At 32.6% G+C, this 25,825-nt stretch overlaps 6 protein-coding genes across 7 annotated transcripts; 4 read left to right on the top strand and 2 right to left on the bottom strand.

Moving 5' to 3' along the window:
- Positions 1 to 7: 7 nt before the first annotated feature.
- LOC110999154 (zinc metalloproteinase nas-4) lies at positions 8 to 3,678 on the top strand. Its single transcript, XM_022268079.2, has 6 exons — positions 8 to 155; positions 750 to 962; positions 1,812 to 1,921; positions 2,375 to 2,585; positions 3,054 to 3,190; positions 3,532 to 3,678. Exons 1-6 carry the CDS (start codon positions 38 to 40, stop codon positions 3,637 to 3,639), a joined length of 897 nt encoding a protein of 298 aa, XP_022123771.1. The 5' UTR covers positions 8 to 37; the 3' UTR covers positions 3,640 to 3,678.
- Positions 3,679 to 8,514: 4,836 nt separating this feature from the next.
- On the top strand, positions 8,515 to 14,776 carry LOC110999147 (paired box protein 6 homolog). Its single transcript, XM_022268072.2, has 3 exons — positions 8,515 to 8,745; positions 13,406 to 13,833; positions 14,340 to 14,776. Exons 1-3 carry the CDS (start codon positions 8,730 to 8,732, stop codon positions 14,766 to 14,768), a joined length of 873 nt encoding a protein of 290 aa, XP_022123764.2. The 5' UTR covers positions 8,515 to 8,729; the 3' UTR covers positions 14,769 to 14,776.
- Positions 14,777 to 15,006: 230 nt separating this feature from the next.
- LOC110999149 (mitochondrial cardiolipin hydrolase) lies at positions 15,007 to 16,438 on the bottom strand. The gene has a single exon (XM_022268074.2). It carries the CDS (start codon positions 15,970 to 15,972, stop codon positions 15,367 to 15,369), a length of 606 nt encoding a protein of 201 aa, XP_022123766.2. The 5' UTR covers positions 15,973 to 16,438; the 3' UTR covers positions 15,007 to 15,366.
- A 186-nt stretch (positions 16,439 to 16,624) lies between these two features.
- Positions 16,625 to 20,135, top strand: LOC110999152 (estradiol 17-beta-dehydrogenase 8). The gene is made up of 7 exons (XM_022268077.2): positions 16,625 to 17,023; positions 17,273 to 17,410; positions 18,050 to 18,243; positions 18,561 to 18,666; positions 19,101 to 19,185; positions 19,596 to 19,711; positions 19,959 to 20,135. Exons 1-7 carry the CDS (start codon positions 16,981 to 16,983, stop codon positions 20,042 to 20,044), a joined length of 768 nt encoding a protein of 255 aa, XP_022123769.2. The 5' UTR covers positions 16,625 to 16,980; the 3' UTR covers positions 20,045 to 20,135.
- Positions 20,136 to 20,477: 342 nt separating this feature from the next.
- On the bottom strand, positions 20,478 to 22,194 carry LOC110999150 (deoxynucleotidyltransferase terminal-interacting protein 2). Its single transcript, XM_022268075.2, has 4 exons — positions 21,987 to 22,194; positions 21,510 to 21,871; positions 21,215 to 21,379; positions 20,478 to 20,738 (listed from the first exon to the last, which is right to left on the bottom strand). Exons 1-4 carry the CDS (start codon positions 22,069 to 22,071, stop codon positions 20,493 to 20,495), a joined length of 858 nt encoding a protein of 285 aa, XP_022123767.2. The 5' UTR covers positions 22,072 to 22,194; the 3' UTR covers positions 20,478 to 20,492.
- Positions 22,195 to 22,378: 184 nt separating this feature from the next.
- Positions 22,379 to 25,153, top strand: LOC110999160 (chymotrypsin-2-like). 2 transcript variants are annotated; one of them, XM_045633422.1, is made up of 5 exons: positions 22,379 to 22,597; positions 23,883 to 24,018; positions 24,211 to 24,454; positions 24,674 to 24,826; positions 24,939 to 25,152. In XM_045633422.1, the coding sequence occupies exons 2-5, from the start codon at positions 23,924 to 23,926 to the stop codon at positions 25,077 to 25,079; spliced, it is 633 nt and encodes a 210-aa protein (XP_045489378.1). In that variant the 5' UTR covers positions 22,379 to 22,597; positions 23,883 to 23,923; the 3' UTR covers positions 25,080 to 25,152. The 2 variants fall into 2 exon arrangements, with proteins under 2 accessions (XP_045489378.1, XP_045489371.1); XM_045633415.1 differs by lacking the exon at positions 22,379 to 22,597 and adding an exon at positions 23,037 to 23,148 and having other exon boundaries at positions 24,939 to 25,153.
- Positions 25,154 to 25,825: the final 672 nt, after the last annotated feature.

Raw genomic sequence — 25,825 nt, 5'->3', positions numbered from 1 at the left:
AAAAGTGAGTGTAATTAGATTACATTATATTATAACAATGCGGTGGGCTGGTGTGATATTGTTCGTTCTAGCAGCGGCTACAGCTTCTCCTCCTGTCGTGAGAACTAGGGAGGAAATTCAAGAATATAGGCGTTTTCTCGAAGCGTCAAAAACTAGTAAGTGGTGCCTATTTATATTTTATGAAAGGGTAAAGCTGCCCGTATGCGCAGGATTGTATCAAATTCAAAATCGTTTATTTATATAGGTAACACAGTGTACACTTATGAACGTCAAAAAAGATATATATGTATATTAACTGCTTTTAATTTAACTGAAGAGAAGAGCTGGCAATAAACTCTCCGCCACTCTTTTTAGCCGACGAGTTTTTTTGTTTTACAGTATTTGTTAATGCATTACAACATGTACATGACATCTTAAGCAATTAATATGTAATAATAAAATTAATTAAAAACAAATTTGTCTTCTATCATCTATCGTGTATCCAAGAATCCTGTAAAGTCAAAATCGCTAAATTGAAATGTTTAATTAAAATTATTTCACTTAAGTAGGACCTCCTTTTTCTGGTCTCCTTCACCTTGGCTAATTTAGCAGTTGTAGAAAGCAACTGTAAGGGCCAATAAGTAATAAAATGTAATTCAAGTTCGAATTGATTGACGTGGAATAAGTGATACCTAGAAGATCTTATGTTCCAAAATAAACGTATTTTATTTTATTTTAATGTATGAATAATTCATGTAATATTTTTATAGGTGATGGCGATGGCCTCCTGGTACTCAACAAAATCTCCCCCCTTGCGAATCCAGAGGAGAACAGTGGCAAATACCAGGGAGACATAATTCTGGATGACTACATGATAGAAGCCATGCTGGAAAGCTACGCCACAGGGCGTAATGCCTACACCTGGCCCGACACAAAATGGCCTGACAACACCGTTGTTTGGGAGTTTGGTGAAGGCGAATTCGGTATTAATTTTAGATATCATTTTATATTTATTAAGTAGCATTAATTTCCTTCTTCACTCAAGGTCTAATTAATAATATGTATTTAAAAAGGTTTGTTTCTCACATCAGAGTGAAGTCTGAGGTTGATAAAAAAAGTTATTTTGTAAAATAAGCGCTTGATATATTTGATTATCTTATCTTAATTATACAAAGCAAAGAAAATATTACTAATTACAAATCACCACATTATATTTAATTACACGAGTCCCAAAGTAATCGTTGATAAGATCTCAATTAATAAAGGTAAAACTCGATATTATATCGAGGTTACCATAATGAATAATTGTTATTATGTTTATAAAATTCTAGAAATTTAATCATTACAAATAGTTTAATCTTTTTGTTCAGATTGATATAAAATTGCTGGTAATTAAATTATATATTTGACACACAATTATCAGTACAACCAATGCGATAGAGCCGGAACGTGTTTGTACACCATCATAGAAAGTACCATAATAATATTCGTTAATTTTACACTGCAAAACTCTTCATGAGGTCCGTAAAAAACACTTCTAGTACAGTTGGCAAAAGCCGAAGATATGGTCACCAGAATGTGTCAACGTCTTGCCGCACAAAATAGCATTGCAGTGTATTGTGTGTATGTGTATTAAATGTGGCTTTAACGTATCTTTTGATTATATGCTTAGTGAAGTAATTTAATTAATAAACTCAAAACCAATAAAGATTATAATATATTGATATTACATTGCTCTGACTTCACAGCACTGTTTATTAACAAGTTTTATTTTTATAAATTTAATTCTTTGCATAAGCCGAAGTCAATATTAAAAAAGGTAATTTGCATAGGTTCCATACAGCAGGCTGCGATTGAAGACGCAATTGAAGACATTCAGAACCACACGTGCGTGAAATTCCGCCGCCGTGAACCAGAAGACTCGGTTTATGTTAAACTTACGGTCAGTCTGCGGCTCAAACGACGTGTAATTTTTTTAGATTTGCAGAATAATTTATCTAATAATATAATGATATGTTGCATTAGAAAACCGTTGTGGTTTGTAATGTAAAAATTGAAATTGCATATTTCTCAAATAACTACTTTTATATTGGATATAATATGTATACATATTAGGCTATCGTTAGCAAATACCGAGCACGTACAGAACCGAACTTGCGTTATAGCTTGGGTCTGTACGACATGCTCAACTTATTTTTCTTGTCAACAAAAATTTGTTACAATTGTTTAAGTCATAGTTGGGTAAAGTATGGTACATGGGTCTGTCCTCTTTATGATAAACACTAAAAGTTATTCTCAGTTATTCATATGTTAATATCGCTTCGTGAGTCTATAAAAAGACGAAGAAGTCAGCTAAAATTGAAAGGTAAATAATATACAGTATTGTACGTTTTAGGGTGGTTCAGGCGGATGCTACGCCCACGTTGGCTACTGGAAACCCAGGGGTGAACACACCATGAACCTGGCTAGGAACATCCCTGGAGCCGGCTGCTTCCGTCATGCCACCATAGTCCACGAATGGATGCACATACTGGGCTTCCTACACATGCAGTCCACGTATAATAGAGACAATTATGTGAACATAGTAACAGAGAATCTTATGTCAGGTTTGTGTAAATGTCGTAATAGTAAATTGTGTACTAATCACCTAATCACCATTAATGATTTGAACCTTAAAACAATATTAGCGACCAGAAAGAATTACTCATGAATATTATTTAGATACAGATACGTTTGAGATGAGATAGGTTTCGTATTGTGGGCTTTTTGCCGCATAACGCGCTTGTATTGTGGCGTACGCGTTATGTACACGTTTAACTTATCTCGTTAAAGAGTTCAATCGAATATTAAGACAAAAATTATGAAATAAGTGCGTAAAAATAACAATAATAAAAATAACTCGTGAAATCCCCAAAAAAGGTGAATATAGGTATATGAGAATGCCTGAAATAAACTGAAAGCGCGTAATATGAAAATGCGTTACTTTTAAATGCATCCTTTGTTGTTGGCTTTTAAGTCTAAGCCTCTTGCTTTTAAAGTATTTACTAAGTTGATTAATTTCTCTCAAATTACAGGCACAGAACACAACTTTGACATCTATGAATCGGATTTAATAAGCAACTTGGGTATTGAATACGACTATGTCAGTTGTCTTCACTACGGACCATATGCTTTCAGTGCGAACGGAGAAGCAACTATTGTCGCTTTAAAGGTAAGCCGATTGTCTTTGAAATTCATCGGAAAAGAAACGCAACGATTCATTGGTAATTGGTATGGAAATCTACATGCCTACATAAACATACATGCATCGTTCTAGCAGAAAGTAAGAATACTACAGAAGTTGTATTAAGTTAGTTAGTAAGTCAGTAAGTTTTAACTATTTATTTTAAAAGTGCACTTTTTATCCCATGTAATGAATATTAATAATAAAAACAGCCAAAATATTGCAAAAGACATTGTCTTTTATAGAAACAGTAGTCGGCACAATTTTTTTCATCACCCATTTATCACATTAAGTGAACATGAATAATTAATACAAATGAGTCCTTTCAGGAGCACGAGGGTACAATGGGCCAACGTGAATACATCACAGACAAGGACTGGCTTCGCATCAACAGACATTATGACTGCCCTGGTGCTTGGGATCAAGAAAAAGTGTAAAATTCTGTAAATCTGTTTTTAATAAAGTTTTTAAACGTTTATATCTAATAAAGAAAAACTTACAGTGGGCTCGCGAGGACTTTGGCGGATTTTAAAGAATTGCTATCTAATATTCTATTATAAAACCGCGAAACTTTAAAATACGAAATATACGAGCCAAAGCTTCATCATCATCATCATCACATTAATGTTTTTATCACATAATAATATTAAAAATAATATACTTCTTATCAGTTGGAAATGAAAAAGAAATGACGAATTCCCCAGCGTTAATACAAAATGCGCATAAAGTTTTTACAGTTCCTAAAGTTCATAACGCTACTTGATTTTCAAAAGCTTTTTTGGGGTGTCAAATTGTCAACTTCTCACCTTCATATTCTCAAGGGACAATTGCATTTTGAGAAAGAACATACAAATAGGGTTTTGTACAGAAAAGTGTTTAAAAAAGTTATCTAAAATTTAAATAACATGCGTTTCGTAGCCTACTAATCGTTATTTATCATACATAACTCTTCAATTTAATACATATATTAAATTGAAGAATTATGTTGTCAGCAATAACGGTACTCTTTATATTTTAATAGGAACGAAACTTTTGTTACTGACGTTTTTTAATATATGTACTTTATCTAAGTTTTCGTACTTGATAATTAGTTAGACAATAAAATAACTATAAAATTAATCTAGATCTACAAAGAAAACCAAGCTTCACCGGGAAGAAACTGAATCGGAAACTTGCCATTATAATAAAAGAATAGTGTCGCTCCATTGACTACACTAAAATACCATAGATACGCAAACGCTTCAAATACACATAACGTTAAAAACCTTGACTTTAAATATTTTCGTATTATAATAATATACTTTGGAACTTCTTCGATAATTCACTTGCGGTACCCCAATCCCTAAAATAGTAGACAACATTGACACGCACTTAACTAAAAATCGCTCACAGATAATCGTAAACGGCACAGATTATAAAAAACTGTATCTATTTGTGCTGCCGCCTTTCAAGTGGTGTGTTTTTAATTATAATGATTGTGTACACAAATTAAAGATATCCGCAGGATATATCTGATTAGGCCTGAGTTATTTGTTTGACAAATAGCTTGATAATTTAGATAAGCATTTACATTTTACAATGTAAACGCTTCCAAATGGAAAAGTTGTAAATTGATTACAATTAAATCTGATAAGCGCCATTTTAATTTTTAACTGTAATGTTGAGTAAAACATCGTTCAAACCGGTCCACACATGTTTAAGATCCTGTATTTATTTTGGTAAAATTTTATAATATAAATTATGAAAACTACTAAGACAATAATGAATTGTTAGTAATTTCCATTAAAAAAATGAGACATCATGAGGACACATTTTTAGAAGTTTGAAATTTTCTACGTAACATTAACAGTTTTCTCTGTGCACACAACGAAAACTATAAAAAAAATATTATCCGATTCTTGTTGCATTTTGACTGTTGCTCACTCATATTAGTCTTTTCGTATTGTATGTTACCTATTGTAAATTTCGTACTGTATATTACCTATACATATTTGAATATTTTAAGCAGAGATAAGCGCGTTCAACTATAGAAAGAAACACTTTGTAAAAGTTTATGAAAAGAAGAGATGTATACTTATAATGAAAAGTACATATATATATGTACATATCATATAGTCAAGAAAAAAGGTAACTTAAAATCCAGTGGCGCCTGTTTCCGGATGCGCACACGTCGTTCGCACGACCCGCTGCGAACAAAAGTCATTAATTAGCCAAACGTCAACACCGAGTGTTTGGCGATGAGACGGAACAATATTATAAATATTTCACATAATTATGAGGCTAACAGGGAGGTCTTTATTATGTTTGGGGTTTAAAAAATATATTAAAGAGAATATCAGTGCCGTGTTGGCCTAGTGGCTTCAGTGTGAGACTCTCATCCCTTAGGTCGTAGGCTCGATCTCTGGCCTTGATCATTGATGAACTTCCTTTCTATGTGTGCACTCGGTCGAACGATAAAGGAAACCGGCTTCGGCCCGAAAACTCGACAGCGTGTGTCCAGCCAGGACTGATCACATACTTGCCAGATATAGAAATCTGGGACCTAGACCTAAAAAGGTTAATTTTTCGTAAAGAGAAAATAATTCAATGTTATTATTGATTATTGAAACATGTAATACAAATACATAAACTGACTAACTAACAGTTTTCTCTGTCTATCTGACGGTGAATTATTTTTATTAACATCCCCCACTGTTAATTTTGTAAAATAAATATTTATTTTCAGAAAAAGGCTGAAACAATTAAAATGGAATCGTTTAAAACCAAAAGTAGAAGTCAATTATTAATTGTTGGTAGGAAGCGTAGCGAACCCGACATGAAAAATGGCTGTATTGAGTGGTGGTAATTGTGTTGCGCGGGCGCATTAGAACAATATGATTTAAGTGTTTTAGAGACAAATTAATTAATTTATTTATTTAACGTACTTAATAAATTTTAAGTCTCTTTTTCGTAACAACTCTTTTCGGCGATCGAGGCCGCATTGCGTAGGGACGGAACCGCTTTTGTTTTTCGTATGTAATTTGTTTCTAGCGATTAAAATGAGTGGCCGAAAGTGTCTTACCAGTTCTTCTTGCCCGCTCTATCGCCCTTGACTTGCGAACTGGTAGTAAATGTAAATTAACAATTTATTTGTCTTCTTCTTCGACGCTCATAATCATAACTGTACTTGTTTACCTATATTATTAAAAATAGTTTGAGTTTGAGTTTGTGTTAGGACCAACACAAGATTGACCTAGTTGTGTGGTCCAAATAAAAATATAAAAAAGATTTAAATTTGTAATATTAATATGCATATTATCTATCTAAGATCCATGAAGTTTCAATAAAATTTACGATATGATATATTTTACAACTTTCTGCGGCTAAAATCAAAAATAAAAATATCAACTCCACTACGTTCGGTACAGACATATTTCAGAATTATATTTACTTAGCAATGGACCAGTGTTATCTACACCTTTCTTTCTGGTGATTGTCAAAATGTGATTATGAAAACATGGTCACAATACCGGACGATATTTTGACAAACGATCATGTTCACGCATAATCGCCGCTACATCCTAAAAATGTACCTCCTATGCTAATATAGACCACACTGTTGCAAATGTCCCATGCTCCATTTGGGAGAGTAGCGTGCCCTTTATGATTTATACTAAATCTTCTCTTCGATTTACTAAAATTCTTTTTAATAAATCGTATAATACAATTATTTTGAATTGTTGACTTCCAGACATAAAAGAGCTAATCCTATGTTCTCGTTAGTCGTTATGCTCAGCAGCAAGCGCGTCCGGACATCAACTGTCAACTTCAATTATGGCCGCCATGACAGTATAGCGCGGTTGCTTTTGAATTTGGAATGCAATGCACATTCTAATTTTAAGCTTTTATTTTTCAGTACAGATAAAATACTTCTTGCAGAGTGTTTCTCTACGGTCACAGTCTAGATCGCTATCTTAGACTCCCTATGATACGCTATATATAATTTTTAAGAAATACATAATTTAAAGAGAGTATAAAATTACATTTAATCTGTAACCTGTAAGTAACAGTAAGGTAAAAGTAAGGTGTAAGGCAAGCCAGTTTTATAACGCCAATTGTGATACCTTTTTATGTAGGTGTGGTGAAAAGTGTAACACAATCTTAATAAATTTATAAATACATTGTTATTTTGTTTTTTAAAACAAGAGCACAATTCAATCACATTTCTTTATTTACGTTGAGCAATTATTGGTTAATTTATTAAAATAGCCCAAAGTTAAATTTAATGTAGCAGTGGCGTGTCTGGCAGACGTGTACTGGCGTTTTTCATGGTTTTACACTAATTCAAACCGACGGCTCTCCGTTCTATTCCCGGCTTGGCACAACGCAGTGTATTCCAAATCAATATATACATATAAAATTGCATTGTTAGTTTGTATAAACATATTAAATAAACGAAAAACTATAACTTAACTCTTTTCTATCCGTACCGTTTTCGAAAACTTTATAATTTACCTATATTATCTTAATCTACCTTTTTAAAGTTTCTCCTCAAGTATCAAAATTTAAACTATACCATCGAGGTAAATGAAGCTCGATAGAAAAGTCCGATCCAGGATTACTTGTTACATTTATAGTAATAAAAACATATATATGCCTTTGAGTACGCTCTAATAAACACTTGCAGTTGAATATCAAATAGGTACATAATAATAATTGCTTACAGAGTAGGTAACGTATATAAAACTATTTAGGTTATTTAAAGATTAACGAAACTTATACAACCATAAACTTTCTTAAAAACGTCTTCATTCATTTTACTTAATATTTTCTCGAGATTTTCATTCAAATTACATTTTTATATCCACATCCGAATCGTCCACATAAACATTTCCGAGCCAATTACTCGAAAAACTTATCCTAATTTTCAACCGACAGTTATAAATAATAAAATGTGACGTGTCAATTATTGTTTTAAACTCCAGATTTCTTGTTTTTTCACAACAGTTGTGCCACGCCCGACTTTCGAAAGCAACTCCCACTAAGAAGTATTTACTCTAAAACATATTCAACCTCCTTGGTTTAAAAGCTAGTTTCTATTACGACGATATAATCATCTAAAAGGTATTTTTTGTAAAATGAGTTCAGACTCTGTGCATTATAAGCTAATTTTCTGTAAACCAAGTTAGACGTTTAGGTGTTGGGTATTCTGATTTCTGATGCGATGGCAATAAGGTGTTCGCAGATTTCCTTCAAAGTGGGTGTGGTATTAATTTTGTGTTTTTTCAAAGACATATGTTTGAAGAACTCCAGCCAGATCGCGGTACCGACTTCATTAGTTCACACATTAGCATGAGTTAGTTGAATTATTTAATTATGATAATTCAATAAGTTTGTGGATTAATAAGTAGATATATCGAAATTGAAGTGGACATCTAGATTTATTTAAAACGCTTGTGACATTGATTGGGAAAATGAAAAGTCTTTTCATTTAATTTATGAAATTGGAAGCGACTACGATACGATACATTGGAAAAATCTACAGATCATGGAAGACAATAAAGGTAAGTAAGTAGTTAAGTCAGTCTGTGTATCTCCGATACGTAAAGGCAATAAAGTTACAATTCTCGTTTAATAAGAGTCATCTTTTAGTTATATTCAATAAAATAGGATTTACATAATACACTCGTGTATTACGTAAATGGTTGTCGAATGTTCAGCGTTGAGGCTTATTTCTTTTTGTCTTAATTTCTTGATAAAGTAATGAACTTAATATTTCTGACACTTATTTTATTGCTTTCATAAAATATTAGTATTCATTGTATTACTTTAATAAAATCATAAATTAGGTGCAGCTAATTTGTAAAAAGATATTTATTAAATGTTGGGCGGCACAAAGTTTGCCGAATCAGCTAGTTTATTTATAAGTAAAAATTATTCATGTATGAAAACACGAGAGAAATATAGAGCACAGAAATTAAATATATATATATATATATTATAGAAATTAAGTTATCTTTAGTAAATAATATCAGATAAAGACAGTGACAGACTTTGAAAGGATACTGAAGCAGGTGAGCGAGGAGTATATAGTATATAAAATCACAATCAAAGTATGAATTGCCGATTTTACCTTAAACTTAACTTTTTTTTTAATCTAACATTTTATTTTATTTTATCAAAATATACTTGATTTTCATCAGTCTACGTGACTTTCAACAGTGTAATACGCGTGATAGAACTAATTTGAGTGTGCGACCAACCAGGCTCCAGAAGATAAATCTCCCCTTATATGGAAATTGTATTCGTTTTTACAACAACACACAAGCGAACACTTCCAAGCGAAATTAGAGAATTATCACTAAATACATTCAAAGCCCTCATTAAAATTAAATTAATTAATAAAGCTCGTTATAAATGTGAAGAATACATAAATAATATTCCTAATACTTGGGATTGATTTGCTCCATTTCAAACAAATTGTATTAAAAACTTGGCGATTGAAAAGAGTGGCGGAAAGTTTCTTCTTGCTCGCTCTACGCCCTTGACTCGCGAACTCGTAGTAAATGTAAATTAACAATTAATTAATTTTTTTTGACATTCATAAGTGTACTTGTTTACCTAGATGAATAAAGATATTTTGTTGTTGTTGTTGTTTCATATATGCTTGCTTGTTTGCTGCCATCTAATCGGAAGTAATTTATGTACAGTAGAACTAAAAACGATAGAATGTATTTAAATTTTTATGCTGCCTCTTGAAAAGAAAGAAGACATTTTTTAAGTTTATTAGCAAATTACGAAAAAAATGGTAGTCCGATAGAGCAAAATCTGGCGAGTAGCGGATCTGCGGAGGATGACTTTTATTTTAACTTGCAGTGCGTGTAGACAACGGTTTCTCGTGCAGTGAGGGAGCTTATGTTAACATGGAGCGACGATGGTGAAGATCGATTACGATCATTTGCTTTTTGCCACATACAATACATATGATGTTACTGATAAACTCGACCATAGAAAGCTATTAAAACCTTTTCATTGGTAAGCTTTTCTTACGGAGGGCGGGCGGCGTTTGGCGCCCTGGCTAATTGCCATTACATTTTCGCTTTCGGTTATCGTAAATAATCCGCGTCTGTCACGGGTCATAATTCGAGCCGATATTCTTTCATTACTGTACTCATGCAACAAGGCAATGCGCGTATTTTTTTTAAATCGCAGCATCCGCCCATCCTTTACCTAATTGATTTTATACGAATGAATGAATTTTGAAAGTGAAGTTAACTCAAACCGTGTATTCCATCCAACCCACCTTCTCCTTCAATTCTGAGTTCAGCTGTGTCTTCTACGATCTTTAAGTCGTAGTTTCGATTACAAAACTGTAATGTGCAGGCATTAGCAGTCTCCTGTCTCAGTCTTGCTGCAGCTTCTTGCGAGCTGTCGTGTTACTTTTGCGTCATAACTGGAATTTAGTAAATAAACGTCAAAAAAGTTTCATTGATTTTTTTTATAATAATAATAATAAAATCATTTATTTCAGACCAATCAACAAGTCCATATGTTGTTAGTATAGTAAAACTTATAAGACTTATAACTATGTTAGTAAAATTATTAAAAACATTTAGTTCATTAGTCTACGTTGATTTGAGACACCCGGCACACGGGCATGTATATGAACCCAGTGTCTCAAAACAGCACATTCAGGCTTATTTGCTATAACCATCAGGATATTGTTGGTACTCGCACGAACCCCACGCATCAGTGAGGCGTAACCACTGGTGCTTTCGGGACAGCCAATCATAAGACTTGTCGAAGATGCTTCCATTAGGTTGGATGCACTATACACCAGCCATCCTACACAGATTATAACAATTTCTATTTTTATTTTAATTAATTAATTAATTAAAAATTTATGTTCAACCATATCCCATATTTTAATTATAAATTAAAACTACTTAGCACAGCGGTTCGACGCCATAACATGAGATGAGATCCAATGCTTGAGAATCGAACCGTCCATTCTTTGAGCGACAACTTGCAGAATGCTGCTCACACTGCCACGCACACGGCACATCAGAGACGCCACTCGTTTACGAATTATAGATGGAAAATCATCTATTCGCGCTTCCGCAAACATGCCTGATGCGCTACAAAAACGCGGCAGCCCCAGCAGCATCCTGAAAGCATTATTATACTGTATGCGAAGAGCGCTGAATGCCCGTTGAGTATAGTCGGTCCACAAGCTGCATGTGTAAAAGCTCTGGCAATAGGCCCTAAATAGTGTAAGCTTGACATTTTTAGAGCATTTAGCAAACCTACGAATCAACATGTTACTCCTGACAGCCAGCGCCCTTCGCTCCCTTTCAACATCCATATCGTCACTCAGTGAATCAGTGACCCAGTGTCCCAGATACTTAAAACTAGAAACTACTTTGAGTACTCTGCCTCCAAGAGAGACAGGCGGTATTTGTTGGTGCTGTTTAGTTCCCGCCTTAAATATAAGCAACTCACTCTTAGCAGCGTTGTATCTGAGACCATGGGCCAAATTATATAATGGATTATTTATAGAATAGGGGGCAAACGGGCAGGAGGCTCACCTGATGTTAAGTGATACCGCCGCCCATGGACACTCTCGATGCTAGAGGGCTCGCGAGTGCGTTGCCGGCCTTTTAAGAATTTGTACGCTCTTTTCTTGAAGGACCTTAAATCTCACACCTTTAAGGTTTTAGTTCAATTCAAAGTAGATAACTACAATTATTACCTTTAGTTCACCTAGTCTACCCATAACTTTTTAAATAATTTTATAGTAATATATTAAATAAGAGGAATTATATTATTGCTCGATTAGAAATTGAAATTTGTAAAATATACATTTTTCTTTTTATAGTTTCAGAAACATTTACAGAAATCCGAGGCGCGACTTGTTATAGCTCGTAGTAATTGCAACTGATATTAGATTATGTAAAAATAAAATTATATTTAGGTATATAACATACAAAAATACGTTGAAGCATCTGGCTAAAGGACGCGATCATGATAGTCGAAGAGGCATTCTCTGAGGAGCATTGTGCGGTCTTACGGTTCGCAAAACACTATCGATTTCACAACATATGCGATTGATTTTAGCGTACTTTGATACTTTTATACCTCCCGGTGCGTCAGTGTAAAATAAAATCCAGATTTTTAAACCATTTAAATATTTCTCTCTCAGATCTCAGAGAACTATTAAGTATGGTTTCGAAAAATAAAAGGGAAAATAAAAGCGTTATTACGGAATAACCTCAGATGAGTAAGTGCTTGATTTATTCAACTTTAAACAAAGGTTTGCTTCCGCGAGCGGCAGTTTGGAAACCACAGACGGATCGACTGTTAAGTTTTAAGTCCAGTTATTTTTTATTTGTCTACGTATTATTGCTTATTGCGTTGTTAAAGCGTGAAGAGTAGTTACAATGGCTAGACATAGAACAATTTAAGGGGTTTTTAAAAAACTATTGAATGAACATAATCTATACTAATAATATAAAACGGAAAGCTTTGTTTTTTTTGTGTTTGTGACGAATAAATTAAAAAATATTTTCTCCATAGTATTGATCGTTATCCGTGAATAGATGGACCAAATATATTTTTAAAATATTTAAAAAAATGTCCGAAGCGTGCGATATAGGACGCTAGTGCTGCTTTTCTCTAATATTACCATAGTAAGGTACCAAACGTAAATCTGATTTAAGTACTAAGTGTACAAGAATTTTAATATATTTTTAGAGGTAGATCAGCCTAAGTGCTTATTGGCCTAAAGTGATATAAAAATACACTTTTACTCGATTAAAATGTATTTATTATAATTAAAGCGCTCCTTTCCTGTTTTAAAAGCAATAATCACTCATAGGGTAGATTGAATTGTCGTTTCATTTGAAATAATATAAATTAGGTAGGTACTCTAAACGAATATTGTGTTTTTTTTATGCAAAACACATATAATAGAAACACAGTTTAGTGAATGAAATCATTACCCCTGCCATTGAAGATTATAATCTATATGTTTACCTACTGACCGGCAATTCTTGGGGATGTATCGTTTTATAGGTACGCAGTAGTTTTGTATTTTTCTACTAACAGTAACTACATGCGCGAGCTTTTCCTCATCACGTAAGCTCTGACCAAGTTAAGGCAATTATTTGCGTGAATAAAAGACAATCTTCAAATCAGATAAATACTATTTTTTTTTTGTTTTAGAGCCCGTAAGCCACAGTAAAAGCTATGAGAAAGGCGCTGCAAATTCAACAAATAACAATAACTTATACCATATGATAAAATGCCACGAAGACAGCCTTTTACGGCTTCACCACTTTGCAGGAAGAAACAACTTCGATCCAGCATACCAGAACACCTGGTACCAGAAAGACTTGCAATACATAAAGCCTGTAGATTATCTTGCATATGAGGAAATGAGACGCAAGTATGATGAAACTAAAAGTGTAAAAGAGACGGATAAGTGTGAAGAAAAGTGCGATGAGAGGAAGAAGCCGAGACGAAATAGAACAACGTTCACGAGCCAACAGTTGGCTGCCCTTGAGAAGATCTTTGAGAAGACTCATTACCCTGATGCCTTCGTTCGAGAAGATCTGGCTTCCAGGGTTAATTTGACTGAGGCAAGAGTACAGGTAAGCTTTTAGAACTGTATTAGATTTTAATATTTATTTATTTAGTACTATAGTAGTAATAAAATATTTTTATCAGATTTAATCACTAATTTTATACATTAGGTAGGTACATACAGTCAGCGAGCCACGCTAAATATTATTTACAATACGTTCTGTTTGGCAATATCCTTCTTAAAAATGTGGATTATAGATTAAAAACCGATATGGTTTATTTAGATACGATAAATAATATAAGTATCTAAAATATAATGGCTTGGAAAAAGAACTCTAATAGATAAGAGTTGACGTTTTATTTATTAAATAATACTTGGATAACAATCCATAAATCAAAAAATGCTTATAGATACTTAGCATGGCCAGTAAATACAACAACGTATTTTAGAAATTACCTTTTTTATCTACTATGACCCATCATTGAGTGAGAAGACCTTATAAGTGAGGAGATCTTAAATTTAAAACTAGATTTACGTTTGGAAATCGGGTGATTATTTTAGTCTTTTTTATAGGTTTGGTTCCAAAATCGACGCGCAAAATTTCGACGAAACGAAAGATCAGCCCTCTCCAGCCATCGGAGTACTAGTCATAATTCTCCAGAACCCTTGCCAGTTCCCATCGGCATTCCCCAAGCAGACAGACAGGAGGCTCGCAAGGAACCCTGGCTCCATCATTTTCAAACGAACAACCTTAATTTTAACCTGGGTCTTCCTATTACAAACTATCAAAGTGACTATTCGCTGATGATGCAAGGGAATCGTCAGTACGTCCCGAACAATACTTTAATGAGTCAAAGTATGAATAATTACGGCGGTGCAGAAAATTATCCCTCATGTGGTATCATCGGAGGCTACAGTGGGCCTTTGCAACCGCATCACAATTACAATTTAAATTTACGCCTCCGTCCACACGATTTTAGCATTAATAATATTACGTTATGATTATTATGTAGTTATTTAAGAATAAATGTTTTTTCAAAAATGAAATGTTTTCCATTCAAGCTTTTAATTTACGATACATACTTTGTATGCAACAACTAATAGAATACTGTGGAGCTTCCTTTTAAGAAAGTATTATTAAGTATAGATTGTTGATGTCTGTAGGTATATAGCCAAAATCATTATTTAAATTCTTTTGCTTAGACCATAAACTGAGCAGTTTTTATTCAATAAAAGCATCTTAAGAAACTAATATTTATTATAAGACTACCATGACAGTTAACTCATACAAAGTATCACATAAAACTTAGAGTAAAAAGTAAAAAGAAGCACCGATACTCAAATACATCATCCACTAAATACTTTATATAAAGAACAAACAAGCCAAATAAACTTTAGATTAATATTTAGTTCTTTGATTGTCAAGAAAGAAGTTGCGTTGAAGATTGACTTATTTATATCTTAGACAATATAATCAGTGCATTTAAGTTTAACAATATATGCTAAACTTAAATGCACTTTGAAATAAATATTTGCCTAAAATATCAATAAAGTCAACTTAACATAGATTAAACATCTAGAAACATAAAGTTTTAATAAATTATCTACCTATTTTGACTATAGGTTTAAATTCTTCCCACATTTTCTCAAACTCAACCTTGTATAAATAAACAATATGTTTTTGAGATGTTACAAGAACATTTTCCCAATTCCTGTACAAAGCTTGATTTGTCCAATTTAATGACCCTGTCATAACAAAGGGTATACAGTCTTCTGTAGTAGCTCCATCAATAATGCAAAATTTATTATGCATAATTTCTGTTGCTTTCATCCAGCGTACATGTATTCCATGTTTTTCTAAACGCTTTACAGTAGACCCGGATGAGAATGCCATATCGGCATCTAGAATAACACGTATCTTTACACCACGTAGGTGCTGTTTAATGATGATGTTTGTAATTTCTGAATTTGTTAATACATACATGCATATATCCAGACTGTGGCAGCTCGAGCTTAAATAACTGAGTAGCTTTTCGACACTCTCATTTAAGTTCTGCTTGCTTGATTTAAATTTTGAATTTTTGTTCGAAAACATTATAACATCGTTGATTAGTCGCCTTTTCGGTTTCCTTCGATAATATTTATATGCAGCATGTGAAGCAAGAAATAACGTAATAGTAAGTAAAATGGTTTTGGTGAATGCCATTGTTTAGGTATAGTTTAGCAACCTTTTAAAAACAATTCTTTTGATTTAATAGAATTCAGTAACGTAGTATTTTCTATTTTTGATTAAATACAATTTTTGAAAAGGCGAAATAACGTAGGCACCTGGCCTGTGATTGTTTTGAACTGGATATTTTAATTAATTTATTTTACACCTTTAACGTATAGTGATTGTATACAACTGTAAAATACTGTACGGCATGATTACAATTGCTGTATAATAATACAGCAACGTTTTTTGCCACACTAAACTTGCGGTTACTAACAGTTGTCACTTTGAACTTAGACGAATACTTAAAGTTTTAAGTAAATTAAAAAAACTAAAATAAAATTACATTTGAAGTCTATTTATATTATAATAATTACACTTCTGCTTTTTATTATCACTTGATTAGTATAAAACATTGACAATAATGGTGTATGAAAATTGAAAAATAAACTACCGAGTACCGACCGATTATTATTTCCAATTATATACATTTTACATTTATCAATTGTCAGCAGTCAAATGTCGGATGAATCGACATTTGAGAGTTTGAGACTTGACTTTTGAGTTCACCTTCAGCTTTCAGACTTCATGTGCATACACTGCATAGCCTCAGACTTACGAGTTACGATGCAAAGAGTATATAATCACTACCGTTATACGATGTATTTGTCTGACTAGCGCAATCGGCGCTAGAAATTAAAACTAAGAATATTTTTAAATTATTTAAGCTCTTTAAGACTTGTTTAACTTGTTTTTTTATCAAAAATAACGCTTTGTTCAATAGTTTAGTTAGTTTTTATAGGTTTTATTGTTTGACTTAGGTATAACTTATTCTGAAAACATTACCGATTTATTGCTTAATGTATGTTTTATCACAAGTTAATAAAATATAGTAATCACACTATCTAAGATCAAAGGGCAATCTAGTAATCTAATAGTTTTGATAACTTGCAAGAACTTTTATTCTAAAATCTATAACACTATTTTAATTAAAAAAGAAAAATGGTCACAGGATTGGTGTCAGGAAGATTAGCGCTTGTTACAGGTAAACAAATATTTTATTTAATATTTAGGTATTATCAAATAAATTAGCCTCATTTGTATCCAACGTTACATCACTATAGCCCAACTGTTTAGTATGTAAATGTACAATTATTGATAAATATAGAAAATTATACATACATGAAACATTTCATATGGTAGTTTTAATATGTAGTTGATCTTTGTACTTACCTCTTGCTAGTCAATTTTTCAAATTTCGAATTACATTTAAGATGATTTGTTTGTTGTTTAGGAGCTGGCTCTGGTATAGGCAGAGCAGCATGCCAAGTTTTGTCACGGGAAGGTGCTACTGTCATTGCTGCTGATAGAAATTACGATGCAGCTCTAGAAACTATTAAAACACATACAGCTTTAGCATCTGGATCTAATGGTATCATTTAAAATATATATTGAAACAAGAAGAATTAATTTACAAATTATTAATATAAGATTCTTTTTTGATTTTATAGATTTTTGAGTTAAAGTTTGTAGCGTATCGTAGATACGCACTAAAAATGTACATACTGTTTGGTGAAGTAGTTTCTATACGATTTTGATATATGTGTCAATATAAATACAGGACACTTAGAAAAGAAGAAAACAGACGTCACTCAGAATAGACTTTTAAGATGAGTGAGCATGTATTTTTTCCTTTGAGCGTTTCTATAATAATATAAATTAATTACCGTTGTTTGTGAAGTAATATATCAATTTAACAAAGATAAAAATGGGTTGTGATTTATAAACATATAGAACATCCCATAAATGGTGACCCCGACGTGATCAATCCATAAATGGTGACCCCGACGTGATAGGATCCCATAAGTGGTGACCCCGACGTGATCAATCCATAAGTTGTTGAATACTGCAATTTCTTTTAAAAATAACTGTAAAACTGATTAACATTTAAAATCTGCTGTATTTAATACAAGTGGACAACTTTATCTAGCTGTTGTATTAAAACAATCAATATTAAATACTATTACTGTAAAATGTGTGATGATTACATGTAGAAATGTTTTATTTACAGCTGCTGGTGATCACAGTGCAGTGGAACTAGATGTTACTGACACCAAATCCATTCAAAATCTTATTCAATTATTATCAAAACAGTATACAGAAGTGCCTAGGATAGTTGTTAATTCGGCAGGAATTACAAGGGACAATTGGTTGTTAAAATTGTCAGAAGAGGATTATGACAGTGTTATCAATGTTAACCTCAAGGTATTACAAATTTATAAAATACTAAGTGTTCTATATGCAAATTTTTGGTATTCACTGTCTCATTTGTTTACTTTTTCTTATTAGACCCTAGGTCTATTAAGGTAGCAGCTATGGTAAGGTATTTTAGGTATCAGTCTGTAATAGAATGTAGTCAGCAATGGTTTCCTAATGATTTTAATAATTTGAATTACTACAATGTGTTAAGTGAATAAATAGGCAAAAAAATATTTTCATATGGATGATGATTTTCTCTAAAGAAAATGCATGGTTTTATTTGTCCAGAGGCTTTGTGTACACACTTTCATCGTAATTTACAGGGTACATTTCTTATAATGCAGAATTTTGCAAAACAAATGGCGGAGACATCTGTTTCTGGGTCTATCATAAATATATCTAGTATTGTGGGGAAGTATGGTAATATTGGTAAGTTTTTATCATGAATTTACAATTCTTCTATTTATAAAACAAAAAACATATACCTATACCAGTTATCTAAAAAGGTACATAATTAACTTTTCAAACTGTTAATAGTTTTCAAAATGTCCTCCTTCATGGCAACATTAGTGTAATCATGAGAAAAAATTGCATTTTATCTGTTTGTTAAATTCCTCAAACCCATTATACTTTATGTAGGTATAGTTGAGAATTGTTAGTGTCATTATTATTTGTTTTATTATACAAAGAGACTGTGTTCCCCAACTGAGTGCTTACCATCACATCTTTTTATAATTTATTAAACAGTCTGCTCAGTGTGAATTTAAAAATTGAGAAAAATCGAAATATTTAAAAACATATAAGTATGTACAAAATAAAGAACTTGAAAATTTTTTTCCTATGAAAAATCACTTAAATTCTAGGTCAAACAAATTATTCGGCAAGTAAAGCAGGTGTGGTAGCTATGACACAGACGGCTGCCAAAGAATTGGGAAAGTTTAATATAAGGTAATTTTTCTTCCCAAAAAAATATAAGGCACATAACACACAGAAAAGGTGTAAGGTGAAAAAATATTAACGAAAAAAAGTATTTTTTAATGAAATTAATTGATTTTATTGTTATCATTAACCAAAATATATTTATGCATTCATCTGTATAAGTAACAATAGGGTAAATGCATTAGGGTAACAATTGCTATGCAAGATATTTGTCAGTGCTTAAGATGAGGAACAGGAACGAGACTGTCAAAAATTGGATTTACGGTATTGAAATACAGAAGCCAAAGTCTAGCTGAGTCATTTTTTTGATTGTCATCCATTGTTCGGACTCGACTCCCAAATGTTACGATAAAGGCGGTTTCTTACTATGGCTTCTTTCACCAGTCATCAAATCATGATAAGGTGTAAATTAATTGCAGAGTAAATGTGATACTGCCTGGTTTTATTGATACACCAATGGTAAAGACAGTGCCGGATAAAGTTAAGTCGGGAATACTCAAAATGGTGCCTTTGGGGAGATTGGGAACTCCTAGTGGTATGTGTATTCTATTAAATTAGATTTTCTATATACATATTGTTTATTCTTCCCTAGACCATGTATTGTTTTGAGAGGAATCAAACCTTAAAGAGACCTTAAGAGTGTGAACTTTACGACAGTTTGCCATGCCATTTATTCAGGATACTTGAGATACATTAATCAATTGTGTTCAGTCAAAGTTTTATTCTGACACATAAGTGGATGTAGTTAATCAACGGTTAGATAATGCAGCATTTTATTACAGAAGTGGCCGAGTTAATAACATTTCTTGGCTCAGAAAAGTCTTCCTTCATAACTGGTGCATCTATTGACGTCACTGGTGGATATTAGTATAAGAGTTTTACATCAAATAAATCTTTACTATATAGGTATTCTATTTTACATATTGATGTTATATTTTTGGTATTGTTAAATATAATATAAAAATCTTATTTAAAATTAGTATTTTATTTTGGTATTCCCACTTGTGTACAGAGCCACTTCTGGTTTCTTAATAGTGTTATAAATATCTTGTTGGCATTATTTTCAAATAACCTAGTGTGGAAGAAGGATGGTGTACTATTCCTCCAACCTAAAGGGAGTTAACCTCATGCTAATTATAATACTTGTAGACAGGCTCTATGAGCTTCCACATCTAGTATCAGAGATGCATAGTATGTAATTAAGATAATTATAAATCAGAATGTTTTGTTGAGAAAATGCATTGATGATGTCACTATTAAAATTTTTATTTGCTTTGATTCCTTTGTTATAAATAAAAGATTATTATATTCCAAAATTATTTATTCTGCTTTTTCATAGATTTATTTTTCTTCAATTCAGCTTTATTTTTCATTCTCTTGTCCTTCATAAATGTCTTATACTGAGTTTTTCTCTTTTCATCAATAATTTCTTTATATTTCTTCTTATTGTACTTCTGTACCTCTGCATCTGCCAATAACTCGTCCACCATTGTTCTTTTTCTTTGTTTTTTAGTTAACCTTTCATTAACATGGTCCAAAGCTGAATCCATAATTTGACCAACCTTAAAGAAATTTGTTTTTTATTATAAACATTGTTAAAACCATATATGTGTAAGTTTATCACACAATAATATTAAAGATTAATAATATACTACTCAAATTCATGGTAATTCAACTAGGTTCTTGATCTGGGTAACATTTATTATGTTAGTATCTAGGTGATTCTGATTGCTGTAGAAAAGCACAGTTTACTAATGTAATGGATTTCGGTTTAATATACAGAAGTTTCATATAAGCAATGTTCAAGGAGCATCCAAGCAAATTTTAACATAACTTATGCTAATATTTAGCTTTCTTTTGTAGTGGTGTTGTACTCAGTAAATAAAATTATCTGTAAGTATAGACTCAAAAGAAAATAATAGTGTTTAGTAATACTTCTAAGTATATTCAAATTCAAAATCATTTATTCGTGTTGGTAACATAATGTACACTTATGTCAAAAAAAGAAATAATGATGAGTTTATACAATAAGACCTACCTGGAAATACTTGGGCAAAACTTGCATATCATTCTTCTTGTAGAAATGTTTTGGGTCCAACACAGACCTCATTTTTAGTAATTTAAGATCATTCTCTAATTCTGGTGTTATTTCAGGAGCACTCATGTCAAACCACCCTGGGCCTTTTGTTTTCATTCTTTCTTCCTATAAACACAAGTAGATAGTTGTAATAAATATTCTAATTTAAATTAAACAATACACTTATATATATATAGCAGTAAAAATAAGAAATTTCAGTAAAACTTTATGTATTAAAGTAATGTGTTTAGTTTACCTTACGTAGCTTCCTTAATTTTTTATCACTAACATTATATTTAGGCAAAGTAAGTTCTTTTTCTATGCCTGGCTTTAAAACAGAGCTTTTCATTTCCTTTTCAACATCAACAGAGCCAATATTTGATTTCAGTTTTCCCGTTTCCTTATCCAACTGATCGAAAGTGAATAATGGTTTCTTTTTATTTACAGCTATTAATGAGTGTGACCACAACATGTCATTAAAAAAGTCATCATACATTTGATCTAGTTTAAGATTTTTTAATTTGCTTTCAATTGCATCCTCTGCAACTACTTGGGCATCTAACTCTTGCTTCGTTTTGTCAAATAAGTCTAATATGGCTTGTGTTCTTTTTTCCTTGTCTGTAATATTAGGGTATACATTTCAAATTATTAGACTAGAATATTAAAGAAAATGCAAAACATAATCGTATAAAAAGTAACTAAAAATGTTTATAATAATAATAGAAAATGTAACCTATGAAAAGTTTGTCATCTTCCTTAAGTAGCTCTAACTTATTTTGAAGGTCGGTATCACCAACAGTGTCGATAATAAAATCCATGTTTTTCGACGATTACTTCATAGCGTTTATAAATTTATACTTAAATCCTTTTAAACTTTTAAGTTTCAACTATACAAACAATCCCACGTGAAACTGAGACAAGAGAGTTCAAAATCAAATATTTATCACGTTATTAAATGTGATATATGACACCGCAAAACTTGACAGTATTGTCTATAGAATAAAAATATTACTGTTATCTACTTTAATAGTTGTACTACACGCAGAAGTCAACTTGGCACCTGCGTGGAAATTAAAATGGGCGTGTGCCGTGTTGAGCTAGTACTTAATTCTCGATTGCGCACGCTATAATGCAAAATATGAAGCATTTCTAGAGATTTAGTCAAGATCCCTTAACAGTTGTGCATGTAGAAAGTCGAAAAATTTAGTTGTATAAAAATGACAGTTCGTTTCGATAAATTTTCTTATTAATTTAGTTTTTGACTGTTAATCTAAAAGTTTTTGAAGTCGAATTACGAAGAAATAATTGTTTCGGTGTAATATGTACATGGCCCTGATAATAAGAGTGAGTAGTTTAGTTTTTTTTTTTTTTTTCTTTTTATAGAACAGGGGGCAAACGGGCAGGAGGCTCACCTGATGTTAAGTGATACCGCCGCCCATGGACACCCTCAATGCCAGAGGGCTCGCGAGTGCGTTGCCGGCATTGATCATTGATATAGTCGCAAATATATTCACTCAAATATTCTACTAAATTCTCCCATATAGTAAAACCTACTACAGCTAATGGTACATATTGAAATAATTATTTTGAATACTATTTTCCCGTTTAAGTAATATAAGTTTGTATTATTACTATCTTCAACAACAGGATTGGATTATATTAAGTAATTGCGTCATACGTAATTACTTTTTTAAAAGGTTATAAAACATTAATTTAAGTCGAAGAAGTATGTATTTTTTATAAAAAAAACAAAGCAAATTAGTTTTTAAATTAACTATTAGTTTTCTTCTATAAGTAGAACCACTGATGTTAAGTTTATGTCAGAAATATACAATCTACTGCCATAATGATTGTTGTATTAGGGATTTTATTTCTTACATTCGACATCGCTGTGGGTAAGTTTATTAATTTTATCAGTTACTAGCTGCTTCCGCGAACTTCGTTTCTCCTTAATGCCTAGCCTACCTTTTTAGTATATGCCAACATGGAACATTTTGCTATGCTACCCCTTTTTTTTATTTTTTGGTTGATTTTTTACACCTTGTGTCCGAAAACCCTAATATCTTACGGAACCCTATTTTTGTTCAAAATTAAATATAGCCTATATTACTCGTGGATAATGTAGCTTTCGAATGGTGAAAGAATTTTTAAAACCGGTCCAGTAGTTTATGAGCCTATTCATTACAAACAAACAAAGTTTTCCTCTTTATAATATTAGTGTAGATTATCAGCTTTCCGCAAAACATTATTTATATTATCATGCCGTTTTCGCGAAGGGGTAGGCAGACACCACGGATCTCCATTTGTTACGGTATTGACATACATCTGCCACTTCATCCACTTTCATAACATTCACCGTGCGGCGGGATAGGCACTCTAGTATGTACGGCCAATGGAGCCTCGTTTCAGATTTCTTGGCTACACAGTAGTCAGCAGTCACTTATCTTTCTGTATCATTATCATACACGATACACGAACTTATCCACTTGTTCGATTAAAAAAAAATCGTTTATAGTTATATTTACCACAAAAACTAATTCCCGTTTCATAAATGCGCTGTATGTCCCAATGTAAAAGATTAAACTTTGGCTGAGATCGTATTCAACATCTAGTGCGTATTATTTTTTAGGTATAAAAGGCGGCCAAAATGCCGAGGCATCAGTGCCCCACATGGCTTCTTTACAAATGGAGAGTAATCACTTCTGTGGTGGCGCAATTATATCTTCCAAATGGATATTAAGTTCAGCTTACTGCACTCAAAAGTAGTAAGTAAAGAAAACGTAGAAACACTATTATTATAATATTCATGATGAAGAGACAAAGAGAAATTTATCAATTTAACACAGTTAATTACGATGGAAAACAAAACGATAGGCATTTTTACACGTCTCTTTGATCATACTTTATAGCTAGTGAGGCATTGAACGGGCGGATAAATATAGGAACTTTTGTTTCAGTGAATATAACCCATCGCTAGTCACAGTGGTAGTGGGTATCTTGAATACGCTTGAGAGAGGGCAGTCGTTAAAAGCAGACAAAATAATAGTTCATGACGACTACTTCTATGTAAACAATGATATAAGTCTGGTTCGCGTTAAAGGGGAGATGAAATTTAACAAATACGTCGCTGCGATCATGCTGCCACAGAGTGAGACTAAACCTGGAACAAAGACGGTCGTTAATGGTTTTGGAAGCAAAGAGGTAGGTAGGCTTACGGTTGTTTTTGGGGAAAACGTGGGATGATGATGATGTAAACACCAGTAAAAGATTAACAAAGTTATTCCTATATAAAATATGCTAACTAGAATATGTAATATAATATATTTCAGCGTATACGAAAATAATTTCTATTATCTTATAAATAAATGACAGACTGACATTGGATTCTTTAATTTAGTTTAAATTGCTGATGCATTTTAGCGTTACGGTGAAGTTCTCAGACAACTGCAAACCCTCGATATGACCACATTATCCTTGGAGAAATGTAATAGCTTATACTCGGATAGAAGGAGACCATTGCAGAAAGAGCAACTTTGTGCTGTTGGTGCGAAGAAAGAAGCCAGCGTTTGTCTTGTAAGTAGTTAGCAACGACAAACCTTATAGATAATTGCCCTTTTTTTTATCTATTAATACGCATATGTTATGAATTCGTCGGGTTGTTCAATAATAGTATCTTTGTCTACAGGGAGACAGCGGCGGGCCGCTTTACAATGGAAAAAATCTTATAGGAATCGTTTCATCAACCAACAGCTGTGGCAGAAGAAAGCCTAGTATTTTCACAAATATATTTTACTACAAAAAATGGATTAAAGATAATATGAAGTAGATAGTAAAATGTAAACTGTTTTTATGCGCAAATGAAAACCAAATCCTATTTAACTTTTACTCCGCATCCACTTCTAAAAATCAAATAAAACATCAAGTGAAATTCAATGAAATTTTGTATTTATTTTATATAGAAAATAATCATGTCCAAACAGGTGACCGTAACCTAATAAGAACAAGTGAAAACAACGAACATTCGCTCGATGTGAGCACGTTTCAAGTCGAATATTCGGTATGTAACAGTACATCGAGACGAGGAGCTCGATACCTTGTATTAAAAGCCTTGATAGTGATATCATTAGCATTTATAGATTCTCCCGTAGTGAAATAAACAAATAAACTTTGACCAAACGAACCAATCGGGGGCGGTTCGCACAAGCTGCACCCTTTTTATCCGGTCCCACAACTTAAAAATTTTTTTCAGCGATTACTCCACTAGCTCTAGCTCAGCTCTATGTAGAATTTGGGGATTTCCGCAAAAGAGCAAGACGCTGTCGTAGGGGATTCCCCGTCCCAAATTTGCGATTTTTTAATAAATGATCCATGGTTTTATGTGTCGATGTGCCACCCAAGGTAGCTACGCCACTTCATTGACGTCACAAGATTCATTCATTGAAACTGAAGACACATCAAAATATTCAAGTGAACAATCTAGTCTTATTGGCTACTGCACTAGTTTCAGTTTGACTTTTTAACATCCAGTAGTTGAACGAAAAGCCAGCGGCACAGTTTGGTTCAATTTTAAAT

The sequence above is a fragment of the Pieris rapae genome, chromosome 2, assembly GCF_905147795.1.
Source record: "Pieris rapae chromosome 2, ilPieRapa1.1, whole genome shotgun sequence".
Taxonomy (NCBI): Eukaryota; Metazoa; Arthropoda; class Insecta; order Lepidoptera; family Pieridae; genus Pieris; species Pieris rapae.
The sequence above is the reverse complement of the archived record's forward strand: the minus strand, read 5'-3'. Positions and strand labels throughout refer to the sequence as shown.

Bases quoted from the DNA above. Each gene is read 5' to 3' on its own strand.
- LOC110999152 (XM_022268077.2), top strand. From the start codon at position 16,981: ATGGTCACAGGATTGGTGTCAGGAAGATTAGCGCTTGTTACAG. The intron at 17,024-17,272 runs GTAAACAAATAT...TTTGTTGTTTAG, and splicing joins AAGATTAGCGCTTGTTACAG to GAGCTGGCTCTGGTATAGGC. The intron at 18,244-18,560 runs GTATTACAAATT...CGTAATTTACAG, and splicing joins TTATCAATGTTAACCTCAAG to GGTACATTTCTTATAATGCA.
- LOC110999147 (XM_022268072.2), top strand. The intron at 13,834-14,339 runs GTAAGCTTTTAG...TCTTTTTTATAG, and splicing joins TGACTGAGGCAAGAGTACAG to GTTTGGTTCCAAAATCGACG.
- LOC110999149 (XM_022268074.2), bottom strand. From the start codon at position 15,972: ATGGCATTCACCAAAACCATTTTACTTACTATTACGTTATTTCTTGCT.
- LOC110999160 (XM_045633415.1), top strand. From the start codon at position 23,100: ATGATTGTTGTATTAGGGATTTTATTTCTTACATTCGACATCGCTGTG. The intron at 23,149-23,882 runs GTAAGTTTATTA...ATTATTTTTTAG, and splicing joins TACATTCGACATCGCTGTGG to GTATAAAAGGCGGCCAAAAT. The intron at 24,455-24,673 runs GTAGGTAGGCTT...GATGCATTTTAG, and splicing joins ATGGTTTTGGAAGCAAAGAG to CGTTACGGTGAAGTTCTCAG.
- LOC110999150 (XM_022268075.2), bottom strand. From the start codon at position 22,071: ATGGATTTTATTATCGACACTGTTGGTGATACCGACCTTCAAAATAAG. The intron at 21,872-21,986 runs GTTACATTTTCT...CTAATATTACAG, and splicing joins AGATGACAAACTTTTCATAG to ACAAGGAAAAAAGAACACAA. The intron at 20,739-21,214 runs GTAGGTCTTATT...AATTTCTTTAAG, and splicing joins TTTTGCCCAAGTATTTCCAG to GTTGGTCAAATTATGGATTC.
- LOC110999154 (XM_022268079.2), top strand. From the start codon at position 38: ATGCGGTGGGCTGGTGTGATATTGTTCGTTCTAGCAGCGGCTACAGCT. The intron at 963-1,811 runs GTATTAATTTTA...TAATTTGCATAG, and splicing joins GTTTGGTGAAGGCGAATTCG to GTTCCATACAGCAGGCTGCG. The intron at 3,191-3,531 runs GTAAGCCGATTG...GAGTCCTTTCAG, and splicing joins CAACTATTGTCGCTTTAAAG to GAGCACGAGGGTACAATGGG.